This window comes from Hyperolius riggenbachi, chromosome 3, assembly GCF_040937935.1.
Source record: "Hyperolius riggenbachi isolate aHypRig1 chromosome 3, aHypRig1.pri, whole genome shotgun sequence".
Lineage (NCBI taxonomy): Eukaryota > Metazoa > Chordata > Amphibia > Anura > Hyperoliidae > Hyperolius > Hyperolius riggenbachi.
In genome coordinates this window covers 473,920,445-473,944,638 of record NC_090648.1, presented here as the reverse complement: position 1 = coordinate 473,944,638, position 24,194 = coordinate 473,920,445, and the positions used below count along the sequence as shown (strand labels likewise).

The 24,194-nt window shown below is 46.1% G+C and overlaps 1 protein-coding gene across 3 annotated transcripts in view; it reads left to right on the top strand.

Annotated features, from left to right (window-relative positions):
• Positions 1–24,194, top strand: part of DCTN4 (dynactin subunit 4) — a 56,250-nt gene that overhangs the window by 5,284 nt on the left and 26,772 nt on the right. For 2 of the 3 annotated variants that reach the window (XM_068278082.1, XM_068278084.1), the window contains exons 2-8: positions 2,851–2,921; positions 8,383–8,561; positions 17,466–17,509; positions 18,952–19,059; positions 20,701–20,721; positions 21,435–21,508; positions 21,915–22,027. In XM_068278082.1, the coding sequence (XP_068134183.1) occupies positions 2,851–2,921; positions 8,383–8,561; positions 17,466–17,509; positions 18,952–19,059; positions 20,701–20,721; positions 21,435–21,508; positions 21,915–22,027 (610 nt within the window). The remainder of the gene's footprint in view (positions 1–2,850; positions 2,922–8,382; positions 8,562–17,465; positions 17,510–18,951; positions 19,060–20,700; positions 20,722–21,434; positions 21,509–21,914; positions 22,028–24,194) is intronic. The other variant, XM_068278083.1, reaches the window with a different exon arrangement.

The following is a 24,194-nucleotide window of genomic DNA, read 5'->3' as shown; positions in this document are numbered from 1 at the left end:
ATTGTTCCTTGGTGGTGGTTAGTGGTCTAATAGATGTTGCCAGTTAGGCCGGTTCACACTGGCATACAAAATGGTTCGCTTAGTGGAACAAAACGGGCCGTATCCTAACATATGCGAACATATACTATGTTTATCGATGGGATCTGTTCACTTTGCTCCGTTCAAATGGATCTGTTCAGCACAACGGCAAGTTTGGCGAGTCCGCAATTATTCTGGAGTGACGGATGCTCCGCATTGACCGCTCGCTAACTGAACAGATCACACATGAAAAAGTTAAGGTGGCCACACACGATACAATAAAATGATTTTTACAGCAATTCGATAAACGATCGTATCTCTCTTTTTTCAATTTAAATCGATCCGGAATGCCAGATATTTCTCCAATTTCTACTAAAGATTGTATGGTGTGTGTTGGATTGTCAATTTATTAATATACACACCCTAGCAATTTTCTCAGAGCTCCCAATCATTTTTATCATAATTGGGGGAAAATGAACATAGGTGTGTGGTACATTGGTCATATTTTTGAAATGTTACAATCAGAAAAATTGATTGCAATTGTTAAATTGAACAGATATTTAAAAAACTCTATGGTATGTGTGACCACCTTAAAGGAACACTGTAAGGGGGTCGGGGGAAAATTAGTTGCACTTACCCGGGGCTTCTAATGGTCACCCGCAGACATCCTGTGCCCGTGCTCTGGTTCACTTCTGGAATTTCAGACTTCAAAGTCTGAAAACCACTGCGCCTGCATTGCCGTGTCCTCGCTCCCGCTGACGTCACCAGGAGTTTACGGCGCAAGCACAGACCATACTAGGCCTGCGCACTACGCTCCTGGTGACGTCAGCGGGTGTGAGGACACGGCAATGCAGGCGCAGTGGTTTTCAGACTTCAAAGTCTGAAATTCCAGAAGTGAACCGGAGGCGGGGCCGGAGCATCTGTGAGTGGCTGCACGGGCACAGGATTTCTGTGGGTGACCATTAGATGCCCCGGGTAAGTGCAACTCATTTTCCCCCGACCCCCTTACAGTGTTCCTTTAAGGCCCATTAAAGGAAGATCCATTAGATGGATCAGTTTTTCATCCATGTGGTCTGAACCGAACCACATCTAATTATCAGTGATTTGAATTTTTTTTTTTTTTTTTTTTTTTTTTTTTTTTTGCATGCTTGTATTTCTAACCACCCTGTCCTTTACCACACGGTTGTAAAGCGGTTAGCGCTCTCGCCTTGCAGCGCTGGGTCCCCGATTGAAATCCCAGCCAGGGCAACAGCTGCAAGGAGTTTGTATGTTCTACCCATGTCTGTGTGGGTTTCTTCCGGGCACTCTGGTTTCCTCCCACATTCTAAAAACGTACGGATAAGTTAATTGGCTTCTCCCTAAATTGGCCCTAGACTAGGATACATACACTACACAATATATACATAGACATATGACTATGGTAGGGACTAGATTGTGAGCCCCTCTGAGGGACAGTTAGTGACAATACAATATACTCTGTACAGCTCTGCGTAATATGTCAGCGCTATGTAAATACTTAAAAAAAATTAAATATAAGCTTAAATAAAGTCTTCCCCTTTATTATGGAAAACCACTATTTTTGCCTGTTTAGGTAGGAAGCTGAGTATACTTAGGCCTCCTTCATTCTGTATGCTGAAAAACTGATGCATTTTACCTGATCAGTTAATCCACAGCAGTGCATTGTAAAAAAAAAACCTTCTGATTGCCAGTGTGCAGTGTGAAATAGGCTGTAGGGAAACATTACTTCGCACATCAGTTTTCCTTTCAGTTATAATTGAAAGTAAGAAACGCAGGGTAAAAAGAGATTGAGGTCCTTTTACACTGCATCCGTTGCAGTGTGGTGCAATCCTACCTAATAAAGTACAAGTGTCCCTGTCAGTGCTTTTGCGCTACTGTGCATGTCCGGCACTGACACAGCCGTTGGTACAGGGCCAGCCGAGGTGGGCGGGGCGCGTGTGTGTGCGCCCAGGGTGGGCGGGTGCGCTTGCGCACGACGATAGACCTAGAGCCTGTTTTTAAATGGGCTTAGGTCACTAGTAGACAATACTATCATATTGCAGTTACATTGCAATGATGCATTTTACATCTGCCCATTAGTGGCATGGTTCAGCAGATTCTTTAATGCGCAGCATGTTGTGCGTTACCAGATGGCACACAAGCTAACGGTTGTGGTGTATGCACACAACTTGTAAACTGTATGCATTGCATTGCGCTGGTTATGTGCAATGTGACATTTCCACAACATTACAAGCCTATTTTGAGGTTGCGCAATGCATTGTGTATAATGTGAAAGTACTCTTCCGACTATTAATACCTAGCTGTAAATTAAACACCGGCTGCAGCCAAAAAAAAAAGCATAGGAGACCGTGCCCTTTGTCCTGTTGTTTTTGATGTTTGCGGTTTTTATGCACTGACATTTCTTCTGTAAAGGTTTCAGGAGGAACTTTAACCAATCGGTAGCTGATGCCCCCTTTTTTCCATCAGAAATATAAACCTTTTCTTAAATAAATCATCAGGGGGTTCTGTATGACTGATATTGTGATAAAACTCCTCCCACAGTGTGATGTCATGACCATGGTCCTGACCTTTTCCTGTCTGTGAGCCTCATTTGCGTTGTGGGAAATAAAAAGCTGTTATGTTTTTTTTTTTTCCAAGCAATATCTCCCTCTGTGCATAGAGCTCTCAGTAACAAATATTCCCTACAGATCACCTGGCAGAACTAAACATGTCACTGCCAGTGATACATTTCAGAATGTAAAGTAAGACATTTTATTCATTATTTTTCACTACAGTTCCTTTTCTTTTAACCTGACTCTCCTCATTCCCCCCCAGGTGGACTCCCATTACTGCCCCAGCTGTTTGGAGAATATGCCGTCGGCTGAGGCCAAACTGAAGAAGAACAGGTATGATGTTCATATTCTATACATTTCACTATCAATGCTTTAACTGTTATTGGGTCTTATCTTTAAGCCCCATCTACACGATACGATTCTTTGTGCGATTCAATTGCGATTCTATTTACGATCCGATTAAATCCGACATGTCCGATCGGGATTCAATTCGATTTGCCATTGTTTTGCAATGGCAAATCGAATTGAATCGGACATGTCGGATTTAATCGGGTCGTAAATAGAATCCTAATCGAATTGCACAAAGAATCGTATTGTGTAGATTGGGCTTTCTGTCTGCCATTAAGGTTCTTATTACAGTAAGTGCAGATGGGTGTGTCCAACACTCCTAGCCTTCAGCAGACGAGTCATCACGCTTTATTCCTCACATCTCCTTTTAAGTACACATTAAATGGATTAGCACCAGCATCCTCTGAGAACTATATGCTAGAAGCCCGGCAGATTTTTACATTTTTTAATGACATGTCCCTGTAAGCCAGGTATGATCAAAGTCTGGCCCAGGGGGCCAAATGCATCCTGCCAAGCCTTTTCTGGTTGCCCCATGGCTTTCTACAGTTGTTAATTCCATGAGGTCTGCAGGCTGTAGCTGTGGTGCTGCATGCAGGGGCCACCTTGTGCTACTGCTCTGCCTCCCCTTTGCTCGTCTGTAGGTTATCAGCCACCACAATAGCAGCCACTGATTAGCAGCCACAACTGTGCCAGCAGTAATAGCCACAGATTAGCAGCTGCCACTGTGCCAGCAGCAGTAACTGCCACTGATTAGCAACAGCCGCTGTGCCAGCAGCAGTAACAGCCACTGATTAGCAGCTGCCACTGTGCCTGCAGCAGTAACAACCACTGATTTGCAGCTGCCACTGTGCCAGCAGCAGTAACAACCACTGATTTGCAGCTGCCACTGTGCCAGCAGCAGTAACAACCACTGATTTGCAGCTGCCACTGTGCCAGCAGCAGTAACAACCACTGATTTGCAGCTGCCACTGTGCCAGCAGCAGTAACAACCACTGATTTGCAGCTGCCACTGTGCCAGCAGCAGTAACAACCACTGATTTGCAGCTGCCACTGTGCCAGCAGCAGTAACAACCACTGATTTGCAGCTGCCACTGTGCCAGCAGCAGTAACAACCACTGATTTGCAGCTGCCACTGTGCCAGCAGCAGTAACAACCACTGATTTGCAGCTGCCACTGTGCCAGCAGCAGTAACAACCACTGATTTGCAGCTGCCACTGTGCCAGCAGCAGTAACAACCACTGATTTGCAGCTGCCACTGTGCCAGCAGCAGTAACAACCACTGATTTGCAGCTGCCACTGTGCCAGCAGCAGTAACAACCACTGATTTGCAGCTGCCACTGTGCCAGCAGCAGTAACAACCACTGATTAGCAGCTGCCACTGTGCTAACTGCACACTTGGTGTGGGTGATTTTCCATGGAAATGTTTTGACCAAATGTCACAGGTATAGTTTACCTAACAGCAATCGGCAAAAATTGTTTAAAGCAGAACTGAAAGGAAAAAAAAAGTGTTTCACCTGGGGCTCCTGCCAACCCCTTGCAGCCTTCCTGTCCCGCGCCGGTCCTCCACAATCCTCCGTTCCCCCGCCTCCAGTTAGTTTTGTTACCCCCGATGCGGCAACTGCGCCTGTGCACCCCGGGCACACGTATCTTTCCTCGCGTTACCACCCGCAATAGCGTCCTGCGCGATTAGCAGAGGACTCTATTGCAGGCGGAAACATGAAGATGAGAAAGATACGAAAGAAAGTTGCCGTTGACTTACAAGTCGACGGAACGACAGATGGAAACTACTTCTCTTGGAATACATCGGATCATTTGTCCTGCAGCCGGCAATATTATCAGTCAACTTCAGTGAGGTGCAAATATACAATCAAAAGACATCAGAGCAGGCCTGTTTCCATTATATACAGATTTATATTTCGTGCATGCGAGTTGGACGGGGAAACGCTGCCGATCTCTTCAGTGACTTCAGTGTTCTCCTCAGAATTTTTTTCCAGCCAGGTGGAATGAAAAAGTAGCCGGTTGGGGCGTGATGAGAGAATGCAGGGCCGGCGCTTTTCTGCTTACAAGCGTAGAAGATGAGCCAATGACAGCCGGGTCCTCACCAAAACTAGCCGGGTGGAGCACCCAGCTAAAAGAGCCTGGGGAGAACACTGGACTTGCCATCCAGATTGCACTTCAGTGTGAATCTGGATGGCATGCTGCAGATTTACCGATTGGGGGCTGTGGCCCTTTCTAAATCGCCACGCCCCTATTCTGCTGCATAGCCGCTGCCCGAATTGCTAAGTCGTGTCAGTAGATATAGGCCCTAATGCTTTAGTGGAGTAAAAATGTATGCAACAGAACAGTGCTGCCGGCTGTTAAAGGAACTGTAGTGAAAATAGTGTAACATATAAAATGGCTTGCTTATTTTTTACAATATTTGTTTAAAAATATTTAGTTTTTCCCCATTGTAAAATCTTTCCTCACCCTAATTTACATTGTGAAGTTTATCACAGGGAGTGACCTCTTTAGTCCTGTCAGGTGATCTCTATGTAATGTTTGTTTACTGAGATTCCTGAAACTAGTAGAAATAATACCTGGCCTCCCAGAATGCTCTGGGAGAATTCTACAAAGCCTAGACTAAACATGACTTGTAAGGTAAGGCTACATACAGTAGTAATTTACAGCCATACAGGGAGTGCAGAATTATTAGGCAAGTTGTATTTTTGAGGAATAATTTTATTATTGAACAACAACCATGTTCTCAATGAACCCAAACAACTCATTTAATATCAAAGCTGAATATTTTTGAAAGTAGTTTTTAGTTTGTTTTTAGTTTTAGCTATTTTAGGGGGATATCTGTGTGTGCAGGTGACTATTACTGTGCATAATTATTAGGCAACTTAACAAAAAACAAATATACCCATTTCAATTATTTATTTTTTACCAGTGAAACCAATATAACATCTCAACATTCACAAATATATATTTCTGACATTCAAAAACAAAAACAAATCAGGGACCAATATAGCCACCTTTCTTTGCAAGGACACTCAAAAGCCTGCCATCCATGGATTCTGTCAGTGTTTTGATCTGTTCACCATCAACATTGCGTGCAGCAGCAACCACAGCCTCCCAGACACTGTTCAGAGAGGTGTACTGTTTTCCCTCCTTGTAAATCTCACATTTTATGATGGACCACAGGTTCTCAATGGGGTTCAGATCAGGTGAACAAGGGGGCCATGTCATTCATTTTTCTTCTTTTATACCCTTTCTTGCCAGCCATGCTGTGGAGTACTTGGACGCGTGTGATGGAGCATTGTCCTGCGTGAAAATCATGTTTTTCTTGAAGGATGCAGACTTCTTCCTGTACCACTGCTTGAAGAAGGTGTCTTCCAGAAACTGGCAGTAGGACTGGGAGTTGAGCTTGACTCCATCCTCAACCCGAAAAGGCCCCACAAACTCATCTTTGATGATACCAGCCCAAACCAGTACTCCACCTCCACCTTGCTGGTGTCTGAGTCGGACTGGAGCTCTCTGCCCTTTACCAATCCAGCCACGGGCCCATCCATCTGGCCCATCAAGACTCACTCTCATTTCATCAGTCCATAAAACCTTAGAAAAATCAGTCTTGAGATATTTCCTGGCCCAGTCTTGACATTTCAGCTTGTGTGTCTTGTTCAGTGGTGGTCGTCTTTCAGCCTTTCTTACCTTGGCCATGTCACACCTTGCACTTTTGGGCACTCCAGTGATGTTGCAGCTCTTAAATATGGCCAAACTGGTGGCATCTTGGCAGCTGCACGCTTGACTTTTCTCAGTTCATGGGCAGTTATTTTGCGCCTTGGTTTTTCCACACACTTCTTGCGACCCTGTTGACTGTTTTGAATGAAACTCTTGATTGTTCGATGATCACGCTTCAGAAGCTTTGCAATTTTAAGAGTGCTGCATCCCTCTGCAAGATATCTCACTATTTTTTACTTTTCTGAGCCTGTCAAGTCCTTCTTTTGACCCATTTTGCCAAAGGAAAGGAAGTTGCCTAATAATTATGCACACCTGATATAGGGTGGTGATGTCATTAGACCACACCCCTTCTCATTACAGAGATGCACATCACCTAATATGCTTAATTGGTAGTAGGCTTTCGAGCCTATACAGCTTGGAGTAAGACAACATGCATAAAGAGGATGATGTGGTCAAAATACTCATTTGCCTAATAATTCTGCACTCCCTGTATATACATATAGGAAATGTTTCTGATGCCAAAACCAGGACAATTACTGTAAAAGTGGGTATCCTGAAAAAAACCCTGCATTCTACTATGTCACTACAGTGCCTCTTTAACCTATTAACGGCAATCTGACTTATTAAAACGTCTTGTTTTACCCTGTTAACGTCAACAGGACGTTTTTGATAAGTCGCTCGCTCCCGCTGCCAATCTGGACGTGTGCCGCTCCCGCCGCAGTTTACTGTCGGATCACCGCTTTCTGTGATTGGGGAAGAGGACCGAGCTACCCAATCGCAATTCCTGGAATGAATGGACGTGACCGCGAACAGTGGCCGCATCCATTCATAAAACAGGAAGCCGTCACAGTATAACCAAATGTAAAAAAAAAAAAGTGAACCCTTCCTATTAAAGGAGAAAGGTTCAGGGAGGGTGGGTAAAAAATAAAAATCAATTTCCACTTACCTGGGGCTTCCTCCAGCCCGTGGCAGGCAGGAGGTGCCCTCGCCGCCGCTCCGCAGGCTCCCGGTGGTCACCGGTGGCCGGCCAGGCCGGCTGCCAGGTCGGGCTCTTCTGCGCTCCAAGGCCCGGAACTTCTGCGTCCCACGCCGGCGCTCTGACGTCATCGGACGTCCTCCGGGCTCTACTGCGCAATTATATTCCCATTCACTGATCGGGGGTAACGGCAGGCAGCGGGAGCACACGCGATCGCGCCTCAGGCAGCGGCAGCTGCACAGTCTATCTGGACGGATATATCCGTCCAGATAGACTTAAGTGCTAAAGAGAAACCGTAACCAAGAATTGAACTGTATCACAATCTGTAGCTGATGCCCCCTTTCCCATGAGAAATCAATTCCGTTTGTTACACGGATCATCAGGGGGCTCTATATGGCTGATATTGTGGTGAAGCTCCTCCCACAGGAAACTGTGAGGACTATGGTCCTGGCAGTTTCCTGTCTGTGAACCTCGTTGCATTGTGGGAAATAGCTGTTTCCAACTGCCAAAAAAAGCAAGCAGCAGCTACGTCCACTTACATCACCTGCCAGCAGTAAAATTGCCACCATGTGATGTCAGAATGTAAATCGGGGAAAGGAAAGACTTAACAATGGGCAAACACTGACAAAATAATTTATACATAGTTATTGTAAAAATGAAGCACTTTTTTTTTTTTTTTTATTGCATCATTTTCACTGGAGTTCCTCTTTTTAAACAGCTGATGACTTTTTGCTTCCTGTCATCCTGCAGGTGTGCTAACTGTTTTGACTGTCCTTGCTGCATGCACACCCTCTCCACCAGGGCGACCAGCATCCCATCTCCACTGCCTGATGACCCGGCCAAGACTACTATGAAAAAGGCTTATTACTTGGCTTGTGGGTTTTGTCGCTGGACCTCTAGAGATGTCGGCATGGCAGATAAGTCTGTCGGTAAGTCGGAGGTGGGAGAATACAGACTCCCTTCCACCCCTATTTTGTTTTCCAATAACGATTATGAGAAATTCAGTATTTGCTAGAACATTTTTTTTTTTTTTTAATATAGAAGAGCCAATAGTTTGTGTATGCCGAAAATAGCCGTTAAATTACCAATATTTTACTATTGTGTAGGGCTAATTCCAGTAAATGTTACTGGTATTTTAATATAGCTAAACCTAACCCTATTTGCACACAGAACCAGCCCTCTATATATCCTTACTGTGTTTTCCCCAGAATTTTTTCCAGCCAGGTGGCATGGAAAAGTAGCCGGGTGGGGCCAGATGAGAGAATGCAGGGCAGGTGCTTCTGTGCGCAACTCTGCTTACAGCAGAGGAGGAGGTGAGCCAATGACAGCCGAGTGCTCCTCAAAACTAGCTGGGTGGAGCACCCGGCTAAAAGAGCCTGGTGAGAACACTGCCCTGACTGAACCCCCGCCGATCCCTAACCGCCCCCTGCCAGGTGCTCACTACTTTATTGGGCACCTTCGATTTCAAATTTCCTGCTTACAATAATTCTGCAATGCTTTGTTGTGACAAAACCTCTGTATGGCCTAGTGCACACCAAAAACCGCTAGCAGATCCGCAAAACGCTAGCCGTTTTTGAAGCGTTTTTTCCTTCTTCAGTGTTCTCCCCAGGCTCTTTTAGCCGGGTGCTCCACCCTGCTAGTTTTGGTGACCACCCGGCTGTCATCAGCTCACCTCCTCCTATTCTGTAAGCAGAGTTGCTCACAGAAGCACTGGCCCTGCATTCTCATCTCGCCCCACGCGGCTACTTTTTCATGCCACCCGGCTGGAAAAAAATTCTGGGGAGAACACTGTTCTTATTATGAAGCGTTTTGTGTAGCTTTTTTGTGTAGCAGATGTCATATATTGTTACAGTAAAGCTGTTACTGAACAGCTACTGTAACAAAAACGCCTGGAAAACCGCTCTGATCTAGCGTTTTATCAAGCGTTTTTCCTATACTTGGAGGCAGAAACGCCTCCGAAATCCAAAAAATGCTGCAGCCCGGGAGTATGCGTTTCTGCAAAACGCCTCCCGCTCTGGTGTGCACCAGCCCGTTGAAATACATTACCCAAGCATTTCCACATCTGCAAGCGGTTCTAAAAACGCTACCAAAACCGCTCGGTGTGCACTAGGCCTATGTGTCCTGAAACTGGCAAAGCTTTGTTTGTTGTCCAGTATTTGTTCTTACAGAGGAACTGTAGTGAAAATAACAAAACTGCTTTTTTTTTTTTTTTTTACAATATATTTAGTCGGTTTTTGTAAATCTGAGAGAGGAAAGATTATACCTTGGGCTATCTAAAATTTGTCACAGGTGGTGACATCTTGAGTACAGACAGGGAGCATCACTGCGGAATGTTTTGTTTACAGAGAGTTCTGAAGCCAGTAGATAATATACCTGGCCTCCCAGAATGCTCTGAGTGGAGAAGTCCACGTAACTTAACAGCTTAGCTAAGCATCACTGGAAAGGCGGGGCAATATACAGTAATATATACCTAAAGGAAGGGGTTTTGATGCTGTAACCTGGATAATTAACGTAAAAGTGGGTATCCTGAATAATATCCTGCTTTCTTCTATATAGTAAGAAGCGCTAAATCCGTAAGGACAGTCCCTATAGGTATAGAGATTAGAGTAGATCACTCATATATGTATATAGCTATATAATGTATAGGAGCACCTAGATGCGATGCTCTAAATTCAAGATTTGACACGTATTTGTGTATATAATAAGGATTAGGTGGAGGTCTTTGCTCATCCCCCACACTAGCACAACTGTGGTGTGGTGTAGCTATTCCACATATTTCAAAAATCTTGAATACATATAGGTGATAGTTGTAGCACTCATGCTAGGTCTATGTGAGATTATACATCTGACCTGCACTGAAGGATCTAAGTACACACTGTCACCTAATAAATGCTGAAGTACACCAATCGAAAATAGTGCAATTTACATAGTGCTTGCATATTGGATACTGACATGTTTCACCCTAACGGCTTTTTCAAAGATTGCTGTACATATATACAATGAAGTAAAGTGCACCCCCCACCAGCAAAGTTTCCCCCAGCAATACGCCCCTGTCAGAGCTCAGTTGTGCTAGTGTGGGAGATGAGCAAAGACCTCCACCTAATCCTTATTATATACACAAATACGTGTCAAATCTTGATTTTAGAGCATCACATCTAGGTGCTCCTATAAATGTATATAGCTATATACATACAGTGGTGTGAAAAACTATTTGCCCCCTTCCTGACTTCTTATTCTTTTGCATGTTTGTCACACTTAAATGTTTCTGCTCATCAAAAACCATTAACTATTAGTCAAAGATAACATAATTGAACACAAAATGCAGTTTTAAATGATGGTTTTTATTTAGTGAGAAAAAAAACTCAAAACCTACATGGCCCTGTGTGAAAAAGAAATTGCCCCCTGAACCTAATAACTGGGTGGGCCACCCTTAGCAGCAATAACTGCAATCAAGCGTTTGCGATAACTTGCAACAAGTCTTTTACAGCGCATGAACCGCCTTTTTAAGGTCACGCCACAACATCTCAATAGGATTCAGGTCAGGACTTTGACTAGGCCACTCCAAAGTCTTCATTTTGTTTTTCTTCAGCCATTCAGAGGTGGATTTGCTGGTGTGTTTTGGGTCATTGTCCTGCTGCAGCACCCAAGATCGCTTCAGCTTGAGTTGACGAACAGATGGCTGGACATTCTCCATCAGGATTTTTTGGTAGACAGTAGAATTCATGGTTCCATCTATCACAGCAAGCCTTCCAGGTCCTGAAGCAGCAAAACAACCCCAGACCATCACACTACCACCACCATATTTTACTGTTGGTATGATGTTCTTTTGCTGAAATGCTGTTACTTCTACGCCAGATGTAATGGGACACGCACCTTCCAAAAAGTTCAACTTTTGTCTCGTCTGTCCACAAGGTATTTTCCAAAAAGTCTTGGCAATCATTGAGATGTTTTTTAGCAAAATTGAGACGAGTCTTAATGTTTTTGCTTAAAAGTGGTTTGCTCCTTGGATATCTGCCATGCAGGCTGTTTTTGCCCAGTCTCTTTCTTATGGTGGAGTCGTGAACACTGACCTTAATTGAGGCAAGTGAGGCCTGCAGCTCTTTAGATGTTGTCCTGGGGTCTTTTGCGGCCTCTCGGATGAGTTTTCTCTGCGCTCTTGGGGTAATTTTGGTCGGCTGGCCACTCCTGGGAAGGTTCTTCACTGTTCCATGTTTTTGCCATTTGTGGATAATGGCTCTCACTGTGGTTCGCTGGAGTCCCAAAGCTTTAGAAATGGCTTTATAACCTTTACCAGACTGATAGATCTCAATTACAGTACTTTTGTTCTCATTTGTTCCTGAATTTCTTTGGATCTTGGCATGATGTCTAACTTTTGAGGTGCTTTTGGTCTACTTCTCTGTGTCAGATATCTCCTATTTAAGTGATTTCTTGATTGAAACAGGTGTGGCAGTAATTGGGCCTGGGGCTGACTACAGAAACTGAACTCAGGTGTGATAAACCACAGTTAAGTTATTTTTTAACAAGGGGGGCAATCACTTTTTCACACAGGGCCATGTAGGTTTTGAGTTTTTTTTTCTCACTAAATAATAAAAACCATCATTTAAAACTGCATTTTGTGTTCAATTATGTTAGCTTTGACTAATAGTTAACGGTTTTTGATGAGCAGAAACATTTAAGTGTGACAAACATGCAAAAGAATAAGAAATCAGGAAGGGGGCAAATAGTTTTTCACACCACTGTATATGAGTGATCTACTCTAATCTCTATACCTTTAGGGACTGACCTTACGGATTTAGCGCTTATTACTGTTTTCCCTGGTATATTTTCTCGGACAGTGTGTGTATTCTTATATATAGCACTACAGTGCCTCTTTATAGACTGACGTCAAACACAATTCTAGAATATAAATGCTCATACTACGAAAAGACTTGAATCCCTTATGTGGAGTTAGTGAAAGCGTACAGAAAACAAAGCATTTAAGTACAATGCTCAAAAAACTCAAGTCATAATGTGTTGTGTGACATCAATTTCTTACATTTTGGTTTATTTTTAGTAGCAGGGCGGGACATGCAGGGAATACGTATTGTTTAAAAGGAAATACATTTCAGCCTGCATGTTCCTCTCAGTTCAGGTATACTTTGTTTCAGTTTTCAAAGATAAGCGAGTCCAGCAATTAAATCTGTCTTAGGGCCCGTTCAGACTGCAAAACGCGGACGGCCACGCATGCAGAACGCAACGCGTACGAACGCACGCCATCCGCGTTCGTATGCGTTGCGTGGCTGATCTCATCACTGAAAAGTGAATGGGACAGCCGCGCGTTTTTGTAAAATCTGCGTGCAGCATGCGTTCCCGGACCGCACAGGTCCGGAACGCATGCAGTGTGAACATCAGACAGTGCACTCTATGCACTGTCTGATGTCCTGCGTGTCGGCCACCTGCACAACGTTTCCAAAACGCGGCTGGAAACGCGTGCAGTCTGAACGGGCCCTAACTTACTTTACCTGTGGCTTCTTCTAGCCCCAAGAAGTTATTTGTGTCCCTTGCCACAGCTCCGGTCTTATCCAGTGCCCCGCTGGCAGCCCCTAAAGGATCGCAGACACCCGATGGGTTGGCGGCTTTTGCACATGCGCGGGCACAGTACACTCCCGGTGACGTGTGCACATTCTCACGCAGGGCACATGTGCAGAAGATGCTGACCCAAAGGGGGGTTAGCGATTCTCAGAAGCTGGGACACCAGAGAAGACCAGGGCTGCGGTGAGGGACACAAATGTCCCTCACTTTATCAGGACTGCTGATGCTGTTGTATATGCTAAACTGCATACCATAAACTGTTGCTCCTGCTTCCTTAAAGGTATATGCCACACCAACTGCTAACTGATGCTGTTTGTATATGCGGAATGCTCCCCACCCTATACTGCATGCCATAAACTGTCTGCTCCTGCTTTACTTAAAGGACTGTTTTCACACCAACTGCTAACCTGATGCTGTTTTGTATATGCTGGATGCTCCTCACCCTAAACTGCATGCCATAAACTGTTTGCTCCTGCTTTCCTCAAAAGGACTGTTTCACACCAATGCTAGCCTGCAGTGCGAACTGCAGGATGCTCCTACTCCACGTCTGCGCCTCTGATGCCCTCACTCAATAACTGTGCAACCCGATACCATATAATAGGTGGCAATCTGTTGCAACAGATTACAACGCGGGCCAAATACCTGATGGCCAGTCCCATTCCCCCTACCATCTCCTACACTAGAGCAGAGCTCCTGAAGTGGGAGACTCAGGCCCAGGTACTGCCATCCTGGGACACAGTTCGGTCCCAGATCGACCAATGGTACAGCACTAGCAGATTTCGGCCTAGGGGCAGGAGGGCTGGCGCTCAGGTTAGACTTGAGAGGAAGGGCCTGCGTTCTCCCATCCCAGCCATTCTACTAGCAAATGTCCGCTCCCTGCCGAACAAGCTAGACGAGTTGCTCCTACTACTTGGGAGCAAACCCTCGATTGGAGGCAATTCCCCGGTTCTCTGCTTTACCGAGACCTGGCTAAACGACAACATCCCGAAAAACTCCCTCAACCTACCTGGCTTCAATCTTTTCCGAGCAGACCGCGACCCCTCTCTCACGTGGAAAAGTAAGGGCAGCGGAATCTGCTTTTACATCAACGGTGCTTGGTGCTCAAACACAACCATCTTGCACAAAAGTTGCTCTCCTGATGCTGAGCTTCTACTTATCAACTGCAGGCCTCAGTACTCGCCAAGGGAGTTCACCTCCTACGTCCTAGCAGGTGCCTACATCCCCCCAGATGCGGACACCAAGAACGCCCTGCGCACTATCAGCGACACCATAACACTGTGGGAGACCTCCCTCCCGGACTCCCTCTTCATCATCTTAGGGGACTTTAATAGGGCGAACCTCCGCCAGGAGCTGCCTCGATACAAGCAACACGTCACCTGCCCTACCAGGAACCAAAACACCCTAGACCATTGCTACACGGTCCTCAAAGATGCGTACAAGGCTTCCCGCCGAGCTGCCCTAGGCAACTCCGACCACTGCCTAATCCACCTGATCCCAACCTACAGAAGGCTCCTTCAAACCTAAAAGCCGACTGTCAGGACAGTTAAAAAGTGGACTGAGGAAGCCAAGGGTCACCTACAAGCCTGCTTTGACAGCACTGACTGGTCGGTCCTGGAAGCTCCCTGCCTAGACGAATGGACGGAAAATGTCACCTCCTATATCCGCTTTTGTGAGGAGACCTGCATCCCAACGTCGAACGTCAAAGTCTTCCCAAACAATAAACCCTGGTTTAATGGCAGGTTACGCCACCTACGGAAAATCAAAGAGGAAGCTCACAAATCCGGCACCCCAGAGGAGTTCAGGGAAGCCAGGAACTCCTTGAATCGAGAGCTGAAAGTAGCAAAGCGGGACTACGCAAACAAACTAAGACAGGACCTGCAGTCCAACAATACACAAGACGACGTCTGGAAAGGCCTTATGGCCCGTACTCACGGGCTGCAAATGTTGCCTGTCGCCAGCACACGTGAGCGTGTGGGCGACAGGCCGGCGACAGCTCCTCGCCAGGTCCCTCCGCGTACACACGCGGAAGAGGGACCAGCGGCGAGGCGGAAGCTGTCGCCGACGTTCCTCCTCCCTCCGCCGGAAGCTCCATATACTTTGATGGAGGTTGCTGTCGCTAGTCCGCGTACTCACGCGGACTAGCGACAGTTGCGGCGGAGGTGCGGCGGCGACTGTCGCCATGCGATTGAAACTTTCAATCGCATGGCGACATGAGCGACGGGTGACAGTTCGGGGTGCGCGCGCGTGCAACGGCCCATACTCACGGGCGACCTGTCGCCGCAACACGCGCGCGCCGCGTGTTGAGGCGACAAAAGTCCCTCGTGAGTATGGGCCATTAGGGCAGCCACTAATTTCAAGCCCCTTTACCAACACACACTTCCTAGCATCGCACTAGCAGACGAGCTCAACAAATTCTATTGCAGGTTCGAGCACCAACCCACCCACTCCGGGGACCCAGTACTCCTATCCTCACCCAGGGAGCCTCTCGCCACATCTCCCCAAGCTGCTACTGACTCCCAGACACCGGTAATCGTCCGGGAGGCTGACGTACTACTGCACCTCCAGAAGCTCAACCCCAGGAAGGCTCCAGGCCCAGACGGCATATCCCCGACCTGCCTGAAAACCTGTGCAAGCCAGCTAGCCCCGATCCTCACTTCAGTCTTCAGCAAATCCCTGACAATGAGCAAGGTCCCTTCCTGCTTCAAGAAAGCTAACATCATACCGGTCCCCAAGAAGCCAGGTGCCTCAGATCTAAACAACTACAGACCGGTTGCCTTAACGCCAATTATCATGAAAACCTTCGAAAGACTGGTTCTCTCCTATCTAAAGGGGCACACCGCCACCAAAACGGACCCCCTGCAATTCGCATACAGGGCTAACCGGTCCGTCGAGGATGCTATTAACATCAGTCTAGCTCACATCATGGAACATCTGGATAAACCCAGCTCCTACGCCAGGATCCTGCTTCTGGACTTCAGCTCCGCTTTCAACACCATCTGTCTGACTATCCTGTACGACGACCTGGTAAGACTCGGTGTTGACCCGAATCTGTGCACCTGGATCAAAGATTTCCGTACTGACAGGTCGCAGTTAGTCAGGATTGGCAGCTGCTATTCCAGTCCTAGAATCACCAACACTGGTGCCCCGCAAGGGTGTGTGCTGTCCCCGATCCTCTTCTCATTGTACACGAACAGCTGCACCTCATCCACTGACTCTGTCAAGGTCATCAAGTTTGCGGATGACACCACCATACTAGGCCTCATAGGCGGAAATGGTGAACATGAATATCGCAAGGAGATCGAGCGGATCCTCGGGTGGTGCAAGGAAAATAAACTCGTTTTAAATACGGCAAAAACTGTAGAACTAATCGTGGACTTCAGAAGAAACGCTCCGTCCCCCAGTCCTGTCTCCATTGATGGTACCGAGGTCTCCAGGGTACACAGCGCTCGGTTCCTTGGTACCACCATCACAGACAACCTGAAGTGGGAAATGAACACCTCCGTAACTCAAAAGAAAGCCCAGCAGAGGCTGTTCTTCCTCAGGCAGCTGAGGAAGTTCGGAATGTCGCAGGAGCTAATGATCAGCTTCTACTCTGCCACCATTGAGTCTGTCCTTTGCTCCTCCATCATTGTCTGGTACTCTGGGGCTAACGCAAGGGACAAGCACAAACTAGAGAGGGTAATCAGCGCTGCTGAAAAGATTATAGGGTCACCCCTGCCACCCTTGGACATCCTTCATTCATCTAGCATGAGGTAAAGGCCAAACAGGATCACTCAAGACCCCTCTCACCCGGACAGTTGCTTCTTCGACCCCCCCTCCCATTAGGCCGCCGTTATAGGACCATTCTCACCAAAACCACCAGACATAAAAACTCCTTCTTTCCCCAAGCGGTTGTCCTACTTAATTCATGCACTCTCCCAACTGTCATCCCCTAATCACTCCATGGACCGGGTTGAAGTTGAGGTTGCTATTTTGCATTACCGATCCACACTAACTGCTGTACTGTCTGTCAAAATTGCTGTTGTGTCTATGTAGCATTACCTGTGCCATATCGATGTTGTATGCCAATTGCCGTGTGTCCACAAAAAAATTCCGGGTGCGGTTCCCGCCGCACTTGGTGAATAAAAGTGATTCTGAAATGACTTCTAGGGGCTGGAAGAAGCCTCGGGTGAGTATAGAGAGATTCAATTACTCGACTTGCTTCTTATCCTTTGATTATTACAGCTATACCTTGGCTAAATACTCTTGTTTCCATTTTGCAGCTAGTGGTGGTTGGCAAGAACCTGAGAATCCACACACCCAGAGGGTAAGCAACATATTCCCTGATGTGTTTTCCTCACTAATAGCTTTCACTCTCTAAGGCTTCCTCCATGGTGTTACAGATCGTGTTATTTGTCCTTCTATAATCAGAATATGATCTCATCCCCCACCTCCCTCTCATAGCTACAGCAACTCGTATCAGGCAGTTGTTTTCCTAACTGTGGTGTTTGTGTTTGTGTGACTTTTTTTCTCGAATTATTGAATGGCAAAGCATCATGCTTTGTTGAATAAAGACAAAAAGTGAAATGGAGAGCCTACAGTAGTAGTGTAGTATAAGGTCTATGTTGATGTGAAATACTTTTCATGATATGATACTCACAGAGGTGGGTTACCGCTAAGGAATGGGCAGGTGATTAGCTTAGACCTGACCCCACTTTCTGCAGACCCCTCCATCAGGGGTAGACAAATCTTGCAGATAATAGTAAAACAGTCGCCAAAAAACAGTTTAAAAATGTGAGGTAGTGGTGGACTTACCGTATCTCCCCATTGATAACTCAATTGTCTGATTCAGGTAAAACAAAACTTTATTGTACACACCACAATGCAACGTGGGGTGCAAGGCATGAGGTGACTTAGACCCTGAAAAAGAAAAAACTGAAATTGGGAATTAAAAAATGTTAAGTCAGACCCACAAGGGTTGGTGTCCCAGAAATGGCGTGTTGGGAAGGGGATCGCTCTTTTAAAAAGGTACTGGTACTCCAAATGAAATTATCAGGAATAAGCCTAGTGACCTTACCTGCCTTGCTGCCCCCTAAGTGTTAATGTCCCCATGCAACTCCCAGCCTTCTTTGTTTCAACACGTGGCACGTGTATCACATGGTGCATGTGTGACGTCCCACGATGATGATGGAGGATGAGGCCAGGAGTTGCGGCTGCAGGGCAGGTGAGATTTTACACGGCAGGGGCAGCCAAGTAGGTGGTGGCCATCCTGTTCGCTGATCATTGCTTTATCCTACTGCAGTCAGTGCATGCAATCAAATGTTTTCGACTGAGAATCTTTCCAGCATGACTGAATTACGCATGTCTGATCGGGCCGAAATCAGTAGAATCATCACCAATTTTCATCCAATTCGTTACAATTAGCGAATCGTGTGATTGATTGGGCCGCAAAATCAGTAGTTGCACTGGCACCCGAAGTGTGAATTGCTAAATTTGATGGTTGTCTCCAAAAGAAGAGTTGGCGATCAGTCTCTGTTGGGAACGTGTGCAACTATGGATGGCTGTAACTGGCACATCCCCTTTCCTTTGGGGAGATTACCTCCAACATCCTGTTGTGCCTTTTGGGACAGGAAGCGAAGGAAAACCTTTTTATTCATTTTTTTAAATTAAATCTAACCTCTAAGCTATTGATAACATTGTGCAATGTATGGTCTTCTTCAGATGATATTACTCTGAGGTAATACATTTATTTCTGTTTTCTCTCTGTAGATAAACAAACTTTTGGAATATTACCAGCAGTTGGCACAGAAAGAGAAGATTGAACGTGACCGTAAGAAGCTCTTGCGGCGCAGGAACTGTATGCCCTTAGCGTTTTCTGTAAGTGCCTTGTTCAAAAACTGTTCTTCTGACCTTCATGTTTTTTAGCAGGCCCTGATCTGCAGTGTAAATGTATCGTCTTACTGATTATGGACCTGTGATAAGATGCCAGAGGGCGAGTGGAGTTAGTAATGGTGGTTGGTTGTCAGGATCTGTATCTGACAGAGATTCCGCCTGGGTCACAACTCTGCAGCACTGATCAGCTAATAACTCACGCTCTCCGTGCGGAAACATATTGACAGACATAGGGAAGGCCAAATAGCCAATAGGGCCACACAGAGCCTCGATAAAGCCACACAGCCCTGTTTCTCTTCTGATTTGGTCCAACACCCTGGTGGGTGGGACTTTACTCTGGAAGAGCATGGTAGGAGACATTTTATTAGGCTTTTCTGTCCACCCCAACCTGTGCAGAGATGCACTGGACAGAAAACTCCAACTTATACACACAGCATCCTGCCTCACTGCTGACCTGCTCCACAGCTGGTAAATGACTTACCGAGCAGGGCTTATTCAGTTGAAGCACGTTTGTTTGGTAACTTACTGAACTTCTACCGCATGCTGGAAATCTTAGTGATTTTGGGAAAAAGTGTAAAATACCGAATGCAATATTTTACCAACTTAAATTTTACTGAAAAGCATTTAGTGAATTGAGGCTAGTCCTTCATATTGGTCTACATCAGGGATCAGGAACCTTTTTGGCTGAGAGCCATAAACGCAACATGTTTTAAAATGTAATTCTGTGAGAGCCATACAATAGGTTTCAGACTGGGGCAGTGCGCATGTGCAGCAGGGGGCTGTCCCTGTTGCCATGGTGATGTGTATACAGTTGATCCACCAGGCAGCGGAAGTGTCAGACACGTCTTCAGCTTCTCTTGGGTTTCAGCAATTTCCCCAAGAGCCAGAGAGGAGAAATACCGACTAACAGCTTGTACAATTAGCTAGTTGACTTGGGGGTTGGTTCACTTTGTAGGACGAGATCCCTGCACTTTGGCCTAATAAGCTGTCTGTCAAGTCATGTGACAGGCAGCCTATTGGGCCAATCGAAGTGCAGGCACCTTGTCCTACAAAGTCACTGGACCTGACAGGGTCCAGGGTGGGACAATTGGAGTAGCTGTTCGTTTTGGGGGAAGTTAGTAGTGCATGCTACAGCAGTAGCATGCCTACTTAGAACATTTTATTTGCGCTGCTTGAGCAGTGTAGCTTAGTGAATCAACCCCTACTGATTTGTATGTGAGCCAGATGTAGCCATCAAAAGAGCCACATCTGGCTCCCGAGCCATAGGTTCCCTACCCCTGGTCTACATTGTGCTGTGAGGAAGGGGGTCCTCTGTGGCCCTGAAACAATTGTCATCTATCATCTTGAGGACTGCTGATTGAATAAATTGAGCTTTCATTATGGAAACACTGGCGTGCTAACCTAATTGAAACTTTTGCTATTCCGATAAGTAGCACCGCTTACTACGAAGCTTATACACCAAGGACATTGATGAAAGTTTGCGTCCTGATCTACCAACTTGCTGTTATATTTAGTTTAATGACCCTATGTCTCCAGTAACCTGTAACTGTTCCTCCATCTTATTGTCACTCTCTTGTTTTTTGCTTTATTTGCAATCTGACGATAAACTTTGGAAATGTTGGACAGCAACACACAATTCACGTGGCGGTAAGTTCCAGGTTGCCTCCTAAGTCACCATCTGCACCACAGCCGAAATCCGCTCATGTTTTGATAGTGTAAAAACCGTACATCTGGAGGATTAATCTTCTCATTGCTTTGCCATGCATGGTTAACCTCCTTGGCGGTTAATTTTTTCTGCAAAAATTGCAGAATTCCAATTTTTTTTATTTTTTTTTTTAAAGTTTCATGTAAAGCTACCAGAGTGGTAGCTACATGAAACACCACTAGAGGGCGCATGTGGCCCTCTAGTCCGATCGCCGCCGGCAACAATAGCAAACAGGGGAACGCGTATACAACGCGTTCCCCTGTTTGGCTTCTCCTGTCGCCATGGCGACGATCGGGATGACGTCATGGACGTCAGCCGACGTCCTGACGTCAGGGACACACGATCCAGCCCATAGCGCTGCCCGGAACTCATTGATCCGGGCAGCGCAGGGCTCTGGCGGGGGGGGGGGGCCCTCTTCAGCCGCTGCGTGCGGCCGATCGCCGCAGAGCGGCGGCGATCAAGCTGTGCGCGCGGCTAGCAAAGTGCTGGCTGCGCGCACAGCAATTTACAAAATGAAAATCGCCCCACCAGGGGCTGAGATCTCCCCCTGCGCGGCATAGCCCGAGCTCAGCTCGGGCTTACCGCCAGGGAGGTTAATATTCACCGATGACATCTGTTATGCTACACGGCCGCTAACTGTGTCTCCCACTTGCAGGACAAGTATGGGCGTGGTACGAGGCTGCAGCGCCAGAGGCCAGGCGTTCCCATCACCCCTTTGGCTGGTCTGACGTAAGTATAGGAGTGGGAGGGCTTGCGCTGTACTGTACATATTCTCAAAGGTAACCTTGGCTTAAAGAGAACCCAAGGTGGATCTTCGGGGGCAGATGGGACACGGGCATGTTCTCTGCCTAATGACACGGCTCTGTGTCCAAGTGCCGCTCTCTTTGACAGGAATCGGCTTGATCTGTCGATTAAGCAGGCCAAATGCTGCACTGATTTCTCATTGATTTAAACAGAGCGATTGAATTGGCCATATATCGATGGGAGAAATTGATGCGCGTATGGCCTGCTTTACTCTGAGTTTAGTGTAAACTATTTTGCTTGTGAAGTTTTGTAGGCATTAATGCATACAGCTGCACCTGGAGATTTCTCTGGAGTTACAGGATTGGTTAATGACTGCTGCTTCTCTTACTAGCCTGAAAGAAAGTGAAGATCAGAAGGAGGTAAAGATTGAGCCGGCACAGGCGGTGGAGGAGGTGGAGCCTCTGCCCGAGGACTATTACACCAGGCCTATAAATCTAACAGAAGGTTTGTACTACTTCTGCTACACGGTGATGTTCTGTAGTCTGTCATAGGCCTAGAAATTTCCCCCATCAAGACTCCACATCATTTACACCCCCACCCCTCCCCCCAACCCAAGCGCTTCTAAAGTATAAGGCTAGGACGCTGTGTAAAATGTTAATGAAAACGGAAAGTGATTATAAATTACTAATTAATATTATGCAAATCATTACAACTTGATATTTAAAGAGACTCTGTAACAAAAATGTTAGCAGTATTTCTCCTATCCTACAAGTTTCTAAGGCTGTTTCATTGTGCTCTGGCTTACTGCAGCACTTTCTACTTGCACCATCTCTGTAATAAATCAACTTCTCTTTCCCCTGTCTGATTTGTGGCCTGTGTCTGGAAGGCTGCCAACTCTTCAGTAATGTGAACAAGTTAACTCCTTCCAAGCCCCTCCAGTGCTCCTGTGATGATTATTCCTCACAAACAATGTCCCTGCTCTCACTGTCAGCTTGTCTGCTACTCTGTGAGGCTGATAAACACAGACTGATAAACTGAACAAAGAATAGCTGGCTGAGGAGGAATCTGCCTGTCAGGCTGACAGGAGTGCAGAGCCAAGACACAGCTTGTCATGCTTCATTGACACAGAGCTCTTTCAAAACTTGCACATAACCTCTCGAGACTGAATTCAATGTGTAACCCACTGAATTCTCTGTGTACTCGCTGTGTATTAACTGAGTTCACTGCTCTGCTGATGTACTTCCTGTTTTGGTGGCCATCTTTTCTGTTTACAAAACAGTTTATAAAACAGTTTTTTTACCCTCTTTATTGCAGCGGAGAGCAGCAAAAATATAACAGAGGGGGCCAGGAGATGACCCCAAACAGGCAGGGATGTTTGTTTATACTTCATTTTGTGAATACAGATTCTCTTTAAAGCACCACTACAGCGAAATAAGTAAGTAGTTCAAATATGACAGGTTTTGGACTAGTCCATCTCCTCATTGGCCATTTTCAGGTTTTTTTTTTTTTTCAAAAGCATTCCCTGAATGTCATTTGCTAAGTCTAGCTGCCAAAATAGTGTGCAACTGAGTAGATAGGCTGGTATCTTACTATTTGTGGCAGTTAAACTGCCGTTCAGGAAATTCTTTTTGAATACAAAGAAAACCTAGAGAATCCTCCATGAGGGGATGGACTAGTCCAAAACCTCTCGGTTCTGTCATCTTTTTTTGCTATAGTGGTTCTTTAACTGAAAATAATAATACAAATGTTGAAACTGAGAAATCTTGTTGCTTTTTGATAAACACCGGGTTGGATATCCCACAACTAACCCCTTCCCGACCGCCTAACGCTGATAGGCGTTGGAAAGGTGGCTCCCCCAGGTCCGCCTAACGCCGTCCGTGGTCGAAAACCTGGGGGGGGGGGGGGTTGGGGCAGAGATTATAGGACATCACGTATGCGGTCGTGTGCACATCCCTGCTGAGTTACGGTCGCCAGTCTATCATTAGCCCAGAAAAGCTTTTTGACATCTAGCTAATGCAATAACGAGCATAAACACTTATTGGTGATGCCAACCTTCATCTTTTTTGTGGATCGTGGACCCTAGAGTACAAGGGGTTTTTTAGGCTTGGGCACGCCAGTCCTCACTTTTTGTGAGAGCCACTCCACTCCACTGTTTTTTATAATGTTTCTAATGGGAGAATCTGGTGAATGTATGCAAGGGACAAGGCTGAAAGCCAGTACAGTATTTGGTGGCAACACAATATCCAGGAATCACTTGCAGTGTGAACTAGCTCTTGTGGCTCATTCATGCTTTAAAGAGACACTAACGCGAAACCCTAAGCTAGCTAACGGGTAGATTTATTTTAGGTAACCCTCCAGGACAGGTATACTACGAGATCTGACCCCTCCCAGGAAACAGGAAACATCCAATAGATCTCTCTATAAGTATCAACCCACCGCAGGTGTCCGGCAGTATGTATCCAAGAAACCCTGAACACGGTCTACACACCAGATTACCTATATTATACACTGAACTCTGTTAACAATACATATTCCACAATATATTTATAGTAAATACCTTTATTTTACCAGGGCGGGTTCGTAACCTGTCCTGGAGGGTTACCTAAAATAAATCTACCCGTTAGCTAGCTTAGGGTTTTCCCAGTAACCCTCCAGGACAGGTATACTACGA